The sequence below is a fragment of the Entelurus aequoreus genome, linkage group LG21 (genome assembly GCF_033978785.1).
Source record: "Entelurus aequoreus isolate RoL-2023_Sb linkage group LG21, RoL_Eaeq_v1.1, whole genome shotgun sequence".
Taxonomy (NCBI): Eukaryota; Metazoa; Chordata; class Actinopteri; order Syngnathiformes; family Syngnathidae; genus Entelurus; species Entelurus aequoreus.
In genome coordinates this window covers 31429708-31448196 of record NC_084751.1, presented here as the reverse complement: position 1 = coordinate 31448196, position 18489 = coordinate 31429708, and the positions used below count along the sequence as shown (strand labels likewise).

The following is an 18489-nucleotide window of genomic DNA, read 5'->3' as shown; positions in this document are numbered from 1 at the left end:
GGAAAATCTATTCCCACGTGGGCCGGACAGGTAAAATCATGGCATAATAACTTAAAAATACAACTATGACAACTTCAGATTGTTTTGTTTGTTTTACTTTGGCCTAAAATAGAACAAGCACATTCTGAAAATGTACATATCACAAATAATCCTTTTGACAAAACACTTCAAGTTAGATGAGGAACAAATTGGGGCAGTTTCAAAAACACCATGAAGAACACAATAAACTTGGACTTAATCTCAGTGTATCTACAAAGCAATTTAACTTTAAATCACAGCCCATCAAGGATTGAACAAAAAACATAAAAAAGTTCACTTTCTTTAAATTTGCACAGAAGACAATCATTTTCACAGAACTTTATCAATGTGCAGTGTCTCATGCAGCATTTTAAGTGGGGTTACCAATTTTTTATTTTAATCCTGTTTGTTTTACATTGGGTCGCCCCGGATTAAACCACTGGCTTGCTAACAGAATGGATATTGCGACATCCAGTGGACACATTTAGAACAGCAGTGTCTTTAATTGGAAATTGCAGCTAAATTTTACACTTGGCAAACTCATTTCGCGGGCCAGATTGAACCTGTTTGCGGACCTGATTCGGCCCGCAAGCCGCATGTTTGGCGTTTCTGCTATAGACAGTGATTATGTTGTGGCACGCTGCTTGGCAATAATGAGGACGTTGACATTACTACAACTCATATTGATGTATACCGAACATTCTTCATTGAAACTTTGTTTCTCAAGCTATATGTCGAGAAAAGCGGTCAACAATGTATGACGCATCAACTTTTTAGTAAGAATACTTGCTTGGTGATCTGAACTTGTTCAATATACAGTAAATGAGTTGGCGACAAAAGCAGGACCGACTTAAGAAGTTTCCACTATACTGTGCAAAATTAAATAGTGCACATTTTGTCTGCACTTCTGTCATCAGGCAACATACTGTACATGGCTTTGAGAAACTAAAAATACAATACCAATTTCTACCCAAATGTTTTTTTAATTTGTATGAACATTTAAGCCATTAATGACTTCAACTATTCGTGTAGTATTTTTTCTTTGTGTGCCACTCATATTCCTTTTTTAAAACAAATTTCCAAAAATAGTCCCCTATTTTTACTCATTTTTAGCTGACGTTGGAAAATGTTGACTTGTCCCACGTGTGAGTTGACACAAAGTCAACCTTCAGAGTGTTCTGGTGCAGTGCATCATGCCCTTGACAGCAGCACCACCCATTGCAGCAGACAGAACCATTTTTGCTCTGTCCCAGGAGTTGGACCAGCAGAGAAAAGAAGCCTGCACTCTATTGGCTGAGCTCTAGCAACGTGTCTCTGCCCCATGATTTAATGGTTTGAACCCAACAGAGGCACATTTGCATTGCTTTTAAAAAGATGACACTGCTGCTCTATTTTGAGTAACATACTGAAAGTAAAATGTTCCCTAAAGTGAAACAATAGTAACAACTCCGAAATGTCCATCTTTGTCATTATAAGTATTTAGTTTATTGCATGACAATTGCAACTCACAAGACATGCATTAATTGCTTTTTGCTGTTTTGATGCTGTCTGCAGCTTCCACCAGCAGCACCACCACCAGAGTCAAGACCTCCAGTCATGTGACACGCTGTAATGACAGCCAGAAGAACTACTGCGTTAATGGAGGAGAGTGCTTTACCCTTGAACTACCAGGCAGCACAAAGTTCTTGTGCAGGTAAGGATGTCACTTTTTAATCAATCAATACATTTTATTTTGAACGTATTAAAAAAAACTTGACCATCTCATTTTTGCTCAATTTTTACAATACTGGATTTGATTCAAGCTTATGTGATTACATACAGTATAGCTTTTTGTGTTTCACTGTATTGTCTCTGTGAAGCTACTCTAGAAACACTTATTGCACTGCTTTACCAATTATCATGGCAAACTGGTTCCGGGAATTTCTGAGAAATGGGATTATTACTAATAAGCCAACTATTTTCCTAGTTCGAACATAAAAAAAACCTGTTCACGACCTAAATACGTTTTTCAACATAATTTTTCATAATTTAGTTCCATCTTCTTGCTGAAGGTTGGAGGCCGTGGTTCGCCAGTAACACCTGTTTTGAGCTGTTACCTTACAGTCCTGATAGCATTTATTGTTCAACGTTGGGATGTTATCAACCAATCTGAGTCTTGGTATTCCCATTGTCCTTTCTAGGAATTGAGTTAGTAACAGATTATGTCTGATTTTTTGCCTAAAAAACACGTTTTTCCTTCCCATAATGTTGACTAAGAGCGTTCGCTGTTGGATTGCTATTTTTAGTACTTCTTCATTGTTTTTTTCTTTCTTTCCAGAATGCTTTTAATATTCATCTGAAATGAATCCAGTCTTTTTGTTATTCAGTTTGTCATTTTTCAGGTTTCACAGCTAAATAATAAAGTAGATGTTATATAGCAGGGGTCCCCAACCTTTTTCCACCAGGGACCGGTTTAATGTATGCATTATTTTCACGGGCCGGCTTTATACAAACAACCAAAAAATGAGCATGAAAAATGAGCCTTTGGCTACAATCTGGCATATTAACATTTTATATGTCCATTAATGTAATATACATTTCTTATCATTGTTTAGTGGGACAGGCGAAAGTTAAGTCGGAGAAAATGCGGTAGCTTATAAATTAATTATTGTTTCTGTGTGGCCTGGTCTGGTGGTTGAGGTCCGCTGTTATATAGCACTTAGTTTAGGGGTCCTCAAACTACGACTGAATACGGCCCACCAGCGTCCAAAATACGGCCCATGGGAAGTCTCAAGTTTTTTATTTTTAGTTGTCCGACCGCTTCCTTTCCTTTATAATAATAATTTTCTGCTGGATCTACTCTCGATTTTATGCTCCCCTCTTTTTGCTGAAGCTCTTACTGTAATACTGTACATCAGGGGTGTCCAACTCATTTTAGCTCAGGGGCCGCATGGAGGGAAATCTGCGCACACGCGGGCCAGACTATTAAAATCATGGCATTGAAACTAAAACATAAAGGCAACTTCAGATAGTTTTCTTTGTCTTACTTTGGCCAAAAATATAACAAACACATTCTGAAAATATGACAATAAAAGTATAGAAAACAATACCCGGCAGCGGTAAAGTTTAGACTAGCGGTCCCCAGAATACGGCCCGTCAGGGTCCAAAATCCGGCCTTTCTAATCTATTTTCTACCGCTTGTTACTCTCGGGGTCCCCTAGCCGCTCAGGCAAATCATGTTGTCAAAAAAGTAATTTTCCCTTCAATAACGTTACATCATATGTATATATATATATATATATATATATATATATATATATATATATATATATATATATATATATATATATATATATATATATATATATATATATATATATATATATATATATATATATATATGATGTAACGTTATTGAAGGGAAAATTACTTTATATATATATATATATATATATATATATATATATATATATATATATATATATATATATATATATATATATATATATATATATACATATATATATATGTATGTATGTATGTATGTATGTATGTATGTATGTATGTATGTACGTACACACACACACACACACACACACACACACACACACACACACACACACACACACACACACAGACACACACACACACACAGACACACACACACGCACACACACACACACACACACACACACACACACACACACACACAGACACACACACACACACACACACACGCACACACACACACACACACACACACACACACACACACACACACACATGCCCGGCCCCCGGCCAAATTTCTTTAACCCAATGCTGCCCCCGAGTCAAAAAGTTTGGGGACCCCTGACTTAGATATTCAGAATCTTCGTTGTAAGGCTATATACTTGATGTTAAAACTGTGTACATATAACTGAATTCCCTTATGGCTTTAGCTATTATTCAGCTAAATTTAATTTATTTCTCACAATACTAAAATTCTTCAATTTGTTTAATTGTTTCACTATCTATTTTTATATGAATTGTGGGCTTTTTGATTTTGTTCCTCGTAATATGCACGGTCTTGGCCTTTGTTGCATTCATTTTCATTCCCTATATTGTTCTTGTATTGTTGATGGTAAGCAATAGGTTTTGCAGATCAGTTTCATTTTCGGCAAGTAGTGCAGTGTCATATGTGTATCTCAGGTTGTTGGCATTTTGACTGCCAATACGATGTATTAGGGCACGTGACTTTTGAATGGAAGTAAACAAAGTGGTGGGCCACCAACGCAACATGGCTACTGTGCAACAAACTGAGTGCGACCTATCTGAGTACACAAAAGGCCTAGAGTCTTAGATCTGACCACTATAAATGCAAACTATACAATAGAATCTCTCCCTATACTTTATCAAAATAAGATTTGTCAAGTGATCTCAAGGATTAACTGTTGGTCGCGGTCCCAGACATTTCGAACTATCTGGTGCTCCAGACATCATTCTACACGACAAAACAGATGAAAACTTGAAAAAGCAAGGAGACCTAAAACTTCTTTGTGCGAGGCTGTGTCAAAGAAATTGGTTGGTATCAAGACTCTCCCCTGTAAATATGCATCGTTTTTGCTGTGGTAAGGTTGCATTTAATGATTTTAACTTCGCGTCTACAGCCATGTTTGTTGCCTTGATGTTGTTGCATGCACGCGCCGTTTAAGAGCCTGTGTTTTTTCCCGTCTTTATCAAAATATAACTATGGATGTCAACATTGTGTATGTACTTAAAAGCTTCATTTGTGATTGCTGCCTTTGGTAAAACATTTGCTTTCTTTTATTTAGGCTCGCCGAGTTGGTGCCTTACGAAACATTCTTGGTAAAAATGTATTTTAAGCACTCCAAAACAAGATAAAATTCAAATAATATCAAGATAATATTTAAATAGGAAGTATATCAAACAAAACCTTTTGACAAAGTGATCACTGCAAGCTTGTGCGCTTTTCGACTCGATCTGTTTCTTGGACTGGAGTGTGTGCTACTTTTCTAATGTATCTTTTTTGCATTTTGAACGGTTCCATCAGCGTAAAATAACACAGGCAAAAGGCATTTTTCTTCGAGAAAGGCAATATGCTATGACAACAGACGCTCGCTGGCCCACCACTTCAAATCTCACATATTTAATGAGCTGGATGTGACGTCAGGTGAATACAACCTGTAGAAATGCCTCTCAAATTGTCAATGCTTTTAAAGATTTGTACATTGCAAATATTAAACAAGGATAGGGATAGAATGCATCCTTGTCGCACAATCTCCTTGTGTTTATTGCATCACAGAAGCTGTTCATATCTTATGTATGCTTTTTATTTGATTATTTATTTGTTTATGGTGGTAGTCTGTGATACTTCAATTGATTTTTAATGATTGCCTCAATCAAAAGCTTTCTCATTATCGATGAAACAGATTTATATGTCTCTGTACAAATCTAGATATCATTCCATAATGGTTTTTATCCTAAGGACACTTTTCCGGTCATAAATCCATTTTGTGTAGCTGATGTTTTTTTCTATATTATGAGTCTTATTCTGTTCATTGTCATGTGCAATAGTAGCTTCAAGTAGTTTAAAAGGTTAATTGTGTTTTCTTGTTCATATGTACTTTTCAATTTAGGGGCTAGCAACCCAAAATGTTGAAAGAGCCATATTGGACCAAAAATAAAAAATAAAATATCTGTCTGGAGCTGCAAAAAATTAAAAGCCTTGTATAAGTGTTATAATGAAGGCAACACATGATGTAAGTGTTTATATTAGCTATATTAGCCTACTATCAAAGGCTGACGCAAATCTTTGTTTACAGAAATGTTGTATTTCAATTTTCATTCTACACATTTTTGCAACATTGGAAATCCTTAGTAAAATAGAGGCTTCTCACAGGATGAGATAACTTCTGGAAATTACTGGCGATGAATGGCCAAAGTTATAGATGTGTGTGTCCAAATTAAAGGAAACTGCAGGCTTTCTTCTATTAATGGATTTATTACAATCTTTGCAAGCTGGGTAACATTTGCTGTGGTCTGGAACAACATGGTGCACCAACAACTATGAAAAATGCAGCCAATATTACATACAGATAATGTGTCATAAGACATGCAAATATAAATTAGGGTGGCGCTAAAAAGCTGCGGGTTGCTGACCCCCGCACTAGCAGAACATTGAAAAGTCATCGTAGCTTCAATATGTGGTTTATTGAACTTAGGGTCTGATTTACTAAGATCCAAATTTTCTATTTTATAGATTACAAACGCTGTTCAATATGCAATCTAATAGTGGGCGTGTTGCGAGCAATTTACTAACATTGTGGCAGACCGCCTTATTTAAATAAGGATTTTGTTTGTAATATACGGGACATCACCACGGAAACCCTCTCATTTATTGCACATTCATGCTCCTACCTATGTTTTCACACATGCAAGAGACATGTACAACCTTTTTGGACATTTTAGAGGCAGTCCTGCAGTGTATCAGCATTGAAACCTTAAAAAAAAATTTTTTTTACCACCATAGGTGCGCTTATTGGAGAGAGGCTGCACTTACTCTGGCTCAAGACGCATACAAATGCATACTTACAGAACTTTTCTATAACGTCATCAAAAAAATTTAAATGACACCAAAACGCATCAATTGAATTTGTTTTGATCACCCCCACAATGTTGACACAAACGTAGGACAGATGATTCTGGTTTGTCTATCGTCTGTCTTTGTAGCGCGAGCACTGATCCTGCATCTGTGTGTGGAACTGTCAGTTTGCACGTCCTTTTGACACGTGCTAAATAAAACGCAAAATAGTGCTCGCAAGAAATGGCAACAGTGGAGGATGAACTCTCCACAACAAGAAGATAGACAAAAATAAGGAGCTCATTGGGCTACAATGACGGACGCGTGCAAATTTTCGGGACTTGTGCAGATCCCATATACACAACGATAGGTACCAATGGGTAAGAAAAGTTGGTTTGGCATAATAAGACAAAACAAAATGCCAGATAATACATCTCCTAATAAGTGCCATTTTGGGGTGCTTATACACACACCATAATAATACCCGTATGTTGAAGCACAGTACGTCTGACTACGGTAGCCATAATCCTCCGACAATCAAACAAGCGGTGATGCTTCGTAGCTTACCGAAGTCGTACCACAACATTTTGACAGATTTTTGAGCGCTGTGTGTAATGTTCTATATTCTCAATGAAACATTAAAGTTTTGGTCTTGCTTGCTTACCGCCACTTGCTAGCGTCAATTATTGAACCTGCAGTCCACACGATTCTCTTATGTGTGACTGCCATCTACTGGTCATGCTTATCAAGACACAATGTACCGTATAGAATTGGTTTGAGGTCAGTAAGCCCAACCAGAATCAATACATACACAAGGCGCACTGGGTTATAAGGAGCACTGTTGATTTTTGAAAAATTTAAAGGATTTTAAGTGCGCCTTCTAGTCCAAAAACACGTTCATTATATTTACATCTTCTCCTCCTAGTTTGTGGGCGTTTTGATGATCAGCATATATTTTGCATATTATTGAAGACAGAGACGCTAAATGGATTGCATGACTTATTCTGCTCCTTAAATAGTTGCAATCCATTTTGCACTCATTTAGTAGATCAGCTTTGTGTGTGCTATCAGGTTTGTTACAACTTGGCTTTCATGTGCTGAAACCATGAGGGTGTGTTTGGCCAAAAGTTGGTGAACTTGACAGCCGGAGCTTCAACCATTAGCCGTGTTGTCAGCATTACGTGTTAGCATTGCGTGTACCACGTTGTCATTACCCATCACTCATGCCAAAGGGGCGTGGTTGGGGGTGAGGATGAAATACAATTATCTTTTTCCAATCATTTTGGAACTTGCAAGCGTATTTCTTCTTCTTACTCGTCTTACCATGTCTCTTCTTCGTTCTTCTGTTTCGTCTGGTTCTTGTGTGTGCAGTTGTGCACTGAGCTCCAAAAGCCGTAGATGTTATTGTAGCGTCCCGGAAGAGTTAGTGCTGCAAGGGGTTCTGGGTATTTGTTCTGTTGTGTTTATGTTGTGTTACGGTGCGGATGTTCTCCCGAAATGTGTTTGTCAGTGTTGTTTGGTGTGGGTTGACAGTGTGGCGCTTATTAGTAACAGTGTTAAAGTTGTTTATACGGCGACCGTCAGTGTGACATGTATGGCTGTTGACCAAGTATGAATTGCATTCACGTGTGTGTGTGTGTGTGTGTGTGTGTGTGTGTGTGTGTGTGTGTGTGTGTGTGTGTGTGTGTGTGTGCTTGAAATTAACGTTATCATTAAACCAGTTAAAAGATCATACAACGTGTCAGCATTTCTTGACATCTTCGAGTAAAGACCATTGTTAAACCCGTCCAACGCTACATTATTATGTGACTGGGCCGGCACGCTGTTTATATGGAGGAAAAGCGGACGCCTGGACAGCATGCGGCTGTTAAGGGGTGAAGGTTTCAGGTGAGAGAGGATGCTAAAGGCAGTGCCACGCCCCGAATATTGTTGTCTGGGTGGAAAACGGGAGAAATTCGGGAGAATGGTTGCCCCGGGAGATTTTCGGGAGGGGCACTGAAATTCGGGAGTCTCCCTGTAATATCGGGAGGGTTGGCAAGTATGAAGTGACGTCAGAAAGAACTCGCCACAGACCGCTTCATAACAACCGGAGCTAACCACTGGAAAGATGGAGGCAAGTCATCCAGACATGTCCGTGTTTCTCCTTCTTCTGCATGTACAGGCGCTTGTACAAATCACACATGAATACCTTAAGAGAAGAAAACTCGCGATTGCAGCTATTTCGGATACAACACATCTCAGACGGCAAGAGAACTTTCGAATGTCCGGGTCAGCTGTGATTCTACATACCGAAAAACTTTGTCCATTTGTCAAATGGGAGACATGGAGAATGCAGGCTCCTGTGGATGTGATAAAAAAGTTAGCAGGTGCTTTGTATTACCTGGCCGACGAAGGAAGACTACGGAAAACAGCGAATGCATTTGGACTGGCAAAGCAGACTGTATAAGTTATTGTCCGCCATGTATGTCGAGTGATTACTCAACGTGCTTAGTGTGACGCTATGCTTAGCATGCTCGCCCGGTCAATGACACATCGACATATAGGCTAATGGGGGAAATATATGCGTTAGCCTGTATGTTGATGTGTCATCCAACTGACAGGGCAGAATATATTTTCGACAAATAAAACCTATGTGGATATGGGTAGTGTCAGTGCCTATTTTGTTCTCAATATGCTGATACACTGAGGAAATGCGTTCCAACATTAGCACGGCTAATTGCGGTTTCTGGTACTGTATGTGCATCAGGCACATATGGGGTGGTCTTTGCTTGGCACAATATAATGCATTACATGTAATGATTTTCTACTTTGTGTAATGACATGGTAGTGTGATTTATGCGTAACGTGGTTTTTGCGCAACGTGGGTTGGCTCATAAAATTGCACTCTGCACCGAAAGATGGTGATGTGCGTGCATGGAAGAGAATGCAGTGCGTCAGGTTGGATGCAACATGGAGTTATGCTGAACGAAATGTGGTGGTAATTTTACAGTTGGCCTTAGCTTGCCATCATAGTAGGCCTATGCGATATATTATATATTATTATATATAATTATTTCGATGGTGGTCTGTGCGGTCAAACTTGACATTTTAGCAGGGTAATGCCAACAATCTGTCCGTACTCCCGACGAAAATATTGCTGCGTAACTTTACAAATACTTTGGTTAATCGACATCAGTAAAATGTGTCATAATTACTTGGTAAACCATCTTGCAAGAAGCATAAACACAAGAAACAAACAGCGTAGGATTCGTCGATTGCCATTTGCAGTTCCTTGGAAGAGGATTCGGATTCTGCTGCGTATTTGGCAACCTCAGTCATGGAGAGTGGGAAGGGACTACAGAATTTTGACCGTGATTGCAGTACCATTTCTGGCCACATTATTACACATGGCACCATTAAGAAGGTTGTCACGGAAGTAAACGAGGTAGGAGTCCAACTTTCACATACTCTTAATTATATAGCCATTATATTAATATATCCATATATATATATATATATATATATATATATATATATATATATATATATATATATATATATATATATATATATATATATATATATATTACTTTACATGCAGTTGGCTTTCGGCCCTCAATCACATTTTTCTAGCCTAATGCGGCCCCCAGGGTAAAAAGTTTGGACACTCCTGGTATAGACAAAGAACCAGATCAGTCTAATGTCAGGATTATTTATTATATAAGGGTTATCCATATGCACTGTTTTAATCTCTGATTAATTTATAATTCTGTTTCAGGAAGTATTTGTTATCATCTTCTCGCAGCTACCTTCATCATTTGTACCAGTGTTTCTTAATCACCTTTATATAGAGGTATTTCCTGGATGGAAGGAAGAAGGAAGGATGCTTATTGTCATTCCACAAGTACAACGAAATTAAATTTTCAGCGCAAACCTGTTCGATAGCCGACATACATTGTACAGGGAGAGAGAACAGGAATGCTGATGGGTCGCCACTTACGGCGCCCCGTAAAAGATGGGAAAAAAGTAGACTAGGGATGATGAGTGAAAAAAAAAATAATCGATCTCAGACTGGGATCCTATGGGGCGAGGGGCAAAGACCAAGAAAAAAAACTTGTGTTGACACAGAAACCACAAGATTTGCAACAGGAGGGGAGGGGGCGGGCATCAGGCCCGAAGCTGCCAGCCACTAGGAGCGCTGCTCCATTTCCCGTCATACCACGCGGTGTGAAGCACTGAAGGTGTGGGATGGGGGTTGGGGTACGTGTGTGTTGTGTGTATTTTTCGTGGAGGTGCATGTGTGTGTAAGCCTGCAGCGTGTCTCTCTTCCGCCACCTTGGTGTTCTCGCAAACGCTATTACACAGCCAGTCAATCCAACAAAAATCAACTAACAGGTGTATGTCCACGAGAGACAGGGAAGGAGCTTGTGGAGGAGTCTCAAAGCAACAACCTTGCCATGTTGCTTGCAGCCAGGTAAAACAATCCAAATCAGAATGTCTTTTAGCGAGCGAGAACAAATTTAAACTTTTCACTCTAATTGTCTATTTCTGGTCCTCAAATTCATCATACGTCACCAGGCAGAGTAACGGCATCTCCAAGATGTAGTCAAGTTTGCATTTTAGTTCAAAATTGCAAAAGTCGGAGTGCCCGGAACTCTGCCCACATAAACACTTGATTTGTAGGCCTTTATATCTGACTTTAGAATATAACAGCAGAACATGAAGAACATACTGTACATACATCAAATATTTTCGGTTACAAAATAATAATCCATCCATCCATCCATCTTCTTCTGCTTTTCTGAAGTGGGGTCGCCAGTAGCCTAAGCAGAGAAGCCCAAACTTCCCTCTCCTCAGCTGCTTTGTCTAGCTCTTCCTGAGGGATTCCCAGCTGGCCGTAATAGTCTCTCCAACGTTCTCTGGGTCTTCCCAGTGGCCTCCTGCTGGTTGGACGCACCTTAAACACATTCCCATGGAGGCCTTCCGGGGGCATTCTGACCAGATGCCCGAACCACCTCATCTGGCTCCCCTTGATGTGGACGAGCAGCAGCTGAGCCCCTCCTGATTGACAGATCTTCTCACCCTGCCACCCGATGGAGGAAACACATTTCGGCCGCACGTACCGTGATCTTGTCCTCTCGATCATAAGTAAAGTACCACTGATAGTCACACACACCCTAGGTGTGGTGAAATTACCCTCTGCATTTGACCCATCCCCTTGTTCCACCCCCTGGGAGATGAGGGGAGCAGTGAGCAGCAGCAGTGGCCGCGCTCGGGAATCATTTTGGTGATTTAACCTCCAATTCCAACCCTTGATGCTAAGTGCCAATCAGGGAGATAATGGGTCCCATTTGTATAGTCTTTGGTATGACTCGGCCGGGGTTTGAACTCACGACCTACCAATCTCAGGGCGGATGCTCTAGTCCAAAGCTCATGACCGTAGGTGAGGATGGGAATGTAGATCGACCAATAAATTGGGAGCTTTGCCCTTCGACTCAGCTCCTTTTTCACCCCGACAAAGTGGCCCTGTTTACACTGCACATAGATCTAAACACTCCAAAGTGCTTCAAATCTGATCTTTTGGCATCAGATTCAGGCCACATCAGGAGGTAGTCCTGAATCCGACTGGAATCTGATCTTTTCAAATACAACAACAATACAACCTGAATTAGATTTTTTAATCATCTTTGGGCGAACTACGTCACTCATGTGCGCGGGGAAAGACCCAGTCGCCAGCGGATATTTCATCACATTTGGTTTCGGTGAGCAATGTCTATTTAAGACGACTGAATTTTCGGTGCATCACTTGTCAATAGTGCGAAAATAATAGGCTATATGTAAAATATGGCTGTGATGAGGTGGCGACTTGTCCAGGGTGTACTCCGCCTTCCGCCCGATTGTAGCTGAGATAGGCTCCAGCAACCCCGAAGGGAATAAGCGGTAGAAAATGGATGAATGGATGAATGTAAAATATGGATATTTATTTTGATTCCGAAGAAATAGCGATTGTTGAAAGACCGGATTAGACGCTGTGGCGCATTTGCTTACATGTGAGTTGAAAAATAAAGCTCACATAGATCCACGCTGATGTCTGTGACTTCTCTACTTAACAGCCATTAAAAGATTAGAACCCTTGCAAATATATTCCAATATATACATTCATTCATAGATAAAATTAATTTAATTTATTTTCACGTAAAAAAACAACACATTTTTAATGTGTTGCGACTTTTATTTTGTAGTAGTAGCGACTTCCTTCCGGTCAACTTCCTTGGTTTTTACTTTATTCAAGTGCGCAAGCAAGTGACGTCAAAGCCACATTGTGGCCTCTGCGTGTTTACACTGCAGTCCGATAAAAATTATATTTTACTTGCAGTGTAAACAGTCAGCTTGAAAAAATCTGATTAAAAAAAGTCAGATTTTAGCCACTTTCCTGGAGTGTAAACGTAGTCACTGATGCAGTGTCCGCATCACTGCAAACGCCGCATCGCTTCGCCTGTCAATCCCACAATCCATTCTTCCCTCACTTGTGAACAAGACCCCAAGGTACTTGAACCCCTCCACCTGGGGCAGGATCTCGCCCCCAACCCGGAGATGGCACTCCACCCTTCTCCAGATGAGAACCAAGTACTCGGACTTGGAAGTGCTGATTTTCATCCCAGTCGCTTAACACTCAGCTGCGAACCAATCCAGTGAGAGATGAAGTTCCTGGCCAGATGAAGCCAGCAGGACCGCATCATACGCGAAAAGCAGAGACCTAATCCTGCAGCCACCAAACCGGATCCCGTCAACGCCCTGACTGCACCTATAAATTCTGTCCATAAAAGTTGTAAACGAAACCGGTGACAAAGAGCAGTCCTGGCGGAGTCCAACTGTCACTGGAAACGGGACCGAATTACTGCCAACAACGCGGACCAAGCTCTGACATGATGATACAGGGAGCGGACCGCCACAATGAGGCGGTCCGATACCCCATAATCTCTGAGCACTCTCCACAGGACTTCCCGAGGGACACGGTCAAATACCTTCTCCAAATCCACAAAACACATGTAGACTGGTTGGGCAAACTTCCATGCACCCTCAAGGATCCTGCCGAGAGTAGAGAGCTGATCCACAGTTCCACAACCAGGACAAAAAAACACTACTTCTTAGGAGGAGCAGTGTCCTAATCTAAGGTTCAACTATGTGGCATAGCCTCCTCCCCAGTACACCTGACTAGACCTTACCGGGAAGGCTGAGGACACAACATCTGCAGTCGAGTTCAGCAGCACACCATCCCCAACAAACATAGTGTTGACAGTGCACTGCTTCCCCCTCCTGAGCCGGCTGATGGTGGTCCAGAATCGCTTCGAAGCCCCCGAAAAAAAGATTTGACATATGCTTGTTGTATCATTGTTGGTTGTATATGTTGAAAAAAACTCCATTAACAAATGTTTTAAAAAAATTGAAAAAAGAATCACTTGGAAGCCATCCGGAAGTTGTTCTCAATGCCTTCTTCGAGTTCCTCCCATGTCCAAGTTTACCGCTTGGCATGTATGTACATGTCCGCTGCCTCTGAAGTCCTATGAGCCAAAAGTATCCAATAGGACTCCTTCCTCAGCTTGATGGAAACCCTCACCACTGCTGTCCACCGGTGAGTTCTGGGATTACCGCCATGGCAGACACCATCCACCTTGCGGCCACAGCTCCGATCGGCCGCCTCAACAATGGAGATACGGAACATGGTCCACTCGGACTCAATGTCCAGCGCCTCCCTTGTGACATGTGCAAAGTTCATCTGGAGGTGGGAATTGAAACTCTCTCTGACGGGAGACCCTGGTAGACGTTCCCAGCAGACCTTCATTATGCGTTTGGGCCTGCCAGGTCTGCCTGGCATCCTCCCCCAACCATCGGAGCCGACTCCCCACCAGGTAGTGATCTGTAGAAAGCGCCGTCCCTCTCTTCATCCGAGTGTCCAAAACATGAGACCGCAAATCCGATGACACAACCACAAAGTCGATCATGGAACTGCGGCCTAGAGGTCCTGGTGCTAAGTGCACATATGGACACCCTTATGTTTGAACATGGTGTTTGTTATGGACAATCTGTGACGAGCACAAAAGTCCAATAATAAAACGCCACTCGGGTTCAGATCAGGGCGGCCATTGCTACAAATGACATCTCTCCAGGTTTCACTGTTGTTGCCAATGTGCGTGTTGAAATCACCCGGCAGAACAAGGGAATCACCTGAGGGAGCACTCTCCAGTACTCCCTGGAGGAAATCCAAAAAGGGTGGGTACTCTGAGCTGCTGTTTGGTGCATAAGCACAAACAGTCAGGACCCATCCCCCCCACCCGAAGGTAGAGGGAAGCTACTCTCTCGTCTACTGGGTTAAACTCCAACGTACAGACTTTGAGCCGGGGGGCAACAAGAATAGCCACCCCAGCCCGTCGCCTCTCACTGTGTGCAATGCCAGAGTGGAAGAGAGTCCAGCCCCTCTCCAGAGGACTGGTTCCAGAGCCCTTGCTGTGCGTCGAAGTGAGTCCGACTTTATCTCGCCAAAACTTCTCCACCGCGCGCACCAGCTCTGGCTCCTTCCCTCCCAGCGAGGTGACATTCCACGTCCCAAGAGCTAGCTTCTGTAGCCGAGGATTGGACTGCCAAGGGCCCTGCCTTCGACTGCCACCCAGCTTACACTGCACCCGACCTCTTCGGGCTGTGCCCGGCCGGGCCCCATGTGACAGTGACTGGACGCAGTGGATGCCATTAGACTTCCTCACGCCACGGAATCGCCTGAGGTTCAAAAAGGAGGCGTGAGCGTTAATCGCGCGATAAAAAAAATGTGTACTGTTAAAGGAATTTAACAGCTGTCAAAAGTTAACGCGACAATAACGCATTTGACAGCCATTATATGTATATATATATATATATATATATATATACATATATATATATATATATATATATATATATATATATATATATATATATATATATATATATATATATATATATATACATATATATATAAATATATATATATATATATATATATATATATATATATATATATATATATATATATATGTTTATATACAGTACATATATACACACATGTATAAATATGTATATATGTGTGTGTGTATGTATGTACAGTACATAACGTGTATATACATAGATTTGTACACACACACACACACACATTAAAAACACAACTTTATACAAGATATATAAGGAAGGGTCCCCACTCCATCCCTGCATTAGTCTGGGGCCGGGGGCCAGTTTCCTTGGCCGGGAAAACATTGAAGAACTCTGGCATATTTAATATACAGTAACATACTGTAGATTGTTTTGAATACTGATACATATTTTTGCATACTGCTACTGTCTACTTTGCCGCAGTGAATATTTAAATTCAAATTTGCGGAACTGCTATATTATAACAGATTCACAAGCACATTCTGTTCTATTCTAGGTAGCTCCCAAGGTCATTTTAGTTCACTTTTCCATCTGTAACGTTCATTTTGGCTGTCAAAAGTACTGTTAAAATAGAAAACTGTCGTTCTTATACTTTTGACTATTATTTTTTTTTACACCTTCAAATTATATTCATGCTGGTTTGTGTAGAGTGCATGTTTAAACTAATGTATTGCTTAAAAAAAGAAGCCAATGAATAATTATCAGGGTGCTTTGACACTTTTTAGGGCGGCTGAGACCATCTTAAACTAGACCGGATGTTTTTCATTTTGGGAGATTTTATTCACTGCAATTAAAATACCATTAAAAATGCATGCATGGCTGTACCCAAACTGTACTTTGGTAAATCTAACCACTTTAACAGTCCTGCTAAAGCCAAAATACAGCAGAAAGCTGATGGCTGACCCAGTTACAGCGAAAACAACTGATTGACAGTGCACTGCAAAACCTGCAGAGCTGTTTTGAGGTCAGAGAAAATGTGAGCAAAAAACAGGCTTTACAAACATCTGTCACAAACTACAGAAAGAGCACAGACATGGCGGTCGTGGACATCACATTACCTGGCAGCCTCTACAGTTTCTATGCCACGTCAGATATAACAGACAACCCCAAAATAGCAGCCTATGGCCATGAGGATCTAACATTGCAATTTAGATACAAACAGGTACTAAAAATTCTGAAACAGGTAAATACAAAGTCCTAAAAGTCTGTGAAGAAAAAACAGCAGTTTTGTACCTTGATATTATTAACCTGTCCATGGCAGACGCAGCTTTCCCCAAAATATTTAAATTGCGCATCCAAGAAACCTGACACATCCACCAGTGACATGTGGTTAGGGCAAGAGCCCTACCAGTTCTTATTAAAATAAAAAACAAATATTGATAACATTATATAAATATTCACTTAATATATCTAACTGTGTTCGAAACATAGGACTCCAATCTTTGTTTAACATTTTCTTCAGTAAAAATAACAAAATTCGCACATTCCCTGATCAAAATCATTGATGAAACATGTTATTCGGCTGCGGCGAGTGTCTTTTCTCGGCTACCCTCTGATCTGAATTAGTGAATGGCACATACCTGTTGTTGTTCTTAAGCATGTCACCAATATAATAAACTCTACATAAACATGTAATATGCACCATGACAATCTGCATTTTTATTATTACAAGTGTGACATCAATATTCTTGTTAATCAGATGTGAGCTGGTTGACACTTGTTGCTGCCGTCTTTCTACAACGAGGCCCAGCTGCAGCCAGGAAGTGCAAAACAATAACAGAAAGAGGCTTTCAAAACTAAAATAAAGTAATAATGATGATGGATTATATGTATATAACACTTTTCTAGACACTCAACATGCTTTACATTAAGAACTGAGAAGCCATCATTCATTCACTCCACATTCACACATTGATAATGGTAAGATACAATTGTAGCCACAGCTGCCCTGAAGTGTCTTGCCGTGACAAGGATGGTGGAAGCTGGACTCTTACAAGGAACCCTCAAGTTGCTGGGCGGCCGCTCTACGCAATGCAGAATGCGGGATTTTAAATATTAACTATGAACAATAAAATACTGAATATTAAGCACATAATAACGTTGCTCCTCTTTACTTTCCAGACAACCTCCTTGATTTACACATTTTATAAAACACAACAAAGATGCAACAAACACGAAGAAACATGAAGGCAAAGGGTAAAAAAAAATACCCATATGTTCAATACAATATAATTTTTCTGAAGAACTTTGTTGTACAAATCTGCTTCCGTGTCTGTCCCTGACACTTGCGTCTTGGGCTGGCTGCTCTGTGATTACAGTAATAGCATGCATATCAATTAAAAGCACAGATTCCAACCACCGGGATAATTTCTATAGTCCAGAATTTACGGTAATTTGAAAACTGTGCTACACTACCTATTGCCGGCTACAGTTTCCATGATCAAAGGCCTACTGAAACCCACTACTACCGACCACGCAGTCTGATAGTTTATACATCAATGATGAAATCTTAACATTGCAACACATGCTAATACGGCCGGGTTAACTTATAAAGTGCAATTTTAAATTTCCCGGGAAACTTCTGGTTGAAAACGTCTAGATATGATGACGTTTGCGCGTGACGTCAATGGTTGAAGCGGAAGTATTCGGACACATTGTATCCCAATACAAACAGCTCTGTTTTCATCGCAAAATTCCACAGTATTCTGGACATCTGTGTTGGTGAATCTTTTGCAATTTGTTTAATGAACAATGGAGACTGCAAAGAAGAAAGCTGTAGGTGGGATCGGTTTATTAGCGGCTGGCTGCAGCAACACAACCAGGAGGACTTTGAGTTGGATAGCAGACGCGCTATCCGACGCTAGCCGCCGACCGCATCGATGATCGGGTGAAGTCCTTCGTCGCGCCGTCGATCGCTGGAACGCAGGTGTTGATGAGCAGATGAGGGCTGGCGTAGGTGGATAGCTAATGTTTTT

General features: G+C 40.8%; 1 protein-coding gene across 7 annotated transcripts in view; it reads left to right on the top strand.

The window, feature by feature from the left end:
- The window catches only part of nrg1 (neuregulin 1), a 109242-nt gene that overhangs the window by 40029 nt on the left and 50724 nt on the right, over positions 1–18489 (top strand). For all 7 annotated transcript variants that reach the window (XM_062031457.1, XM_062031456.1, XM_062031455.1 and 4 more), the window contains exon 3: positions 1573–1711. In XM_062031457.1, the coding sequence (XP_061887441.1) occupies positions 1573–1711 (139 nt within the window). The remainder of the gene's footprint in view (positions 1–1572; positions 1712–18489) is intronic.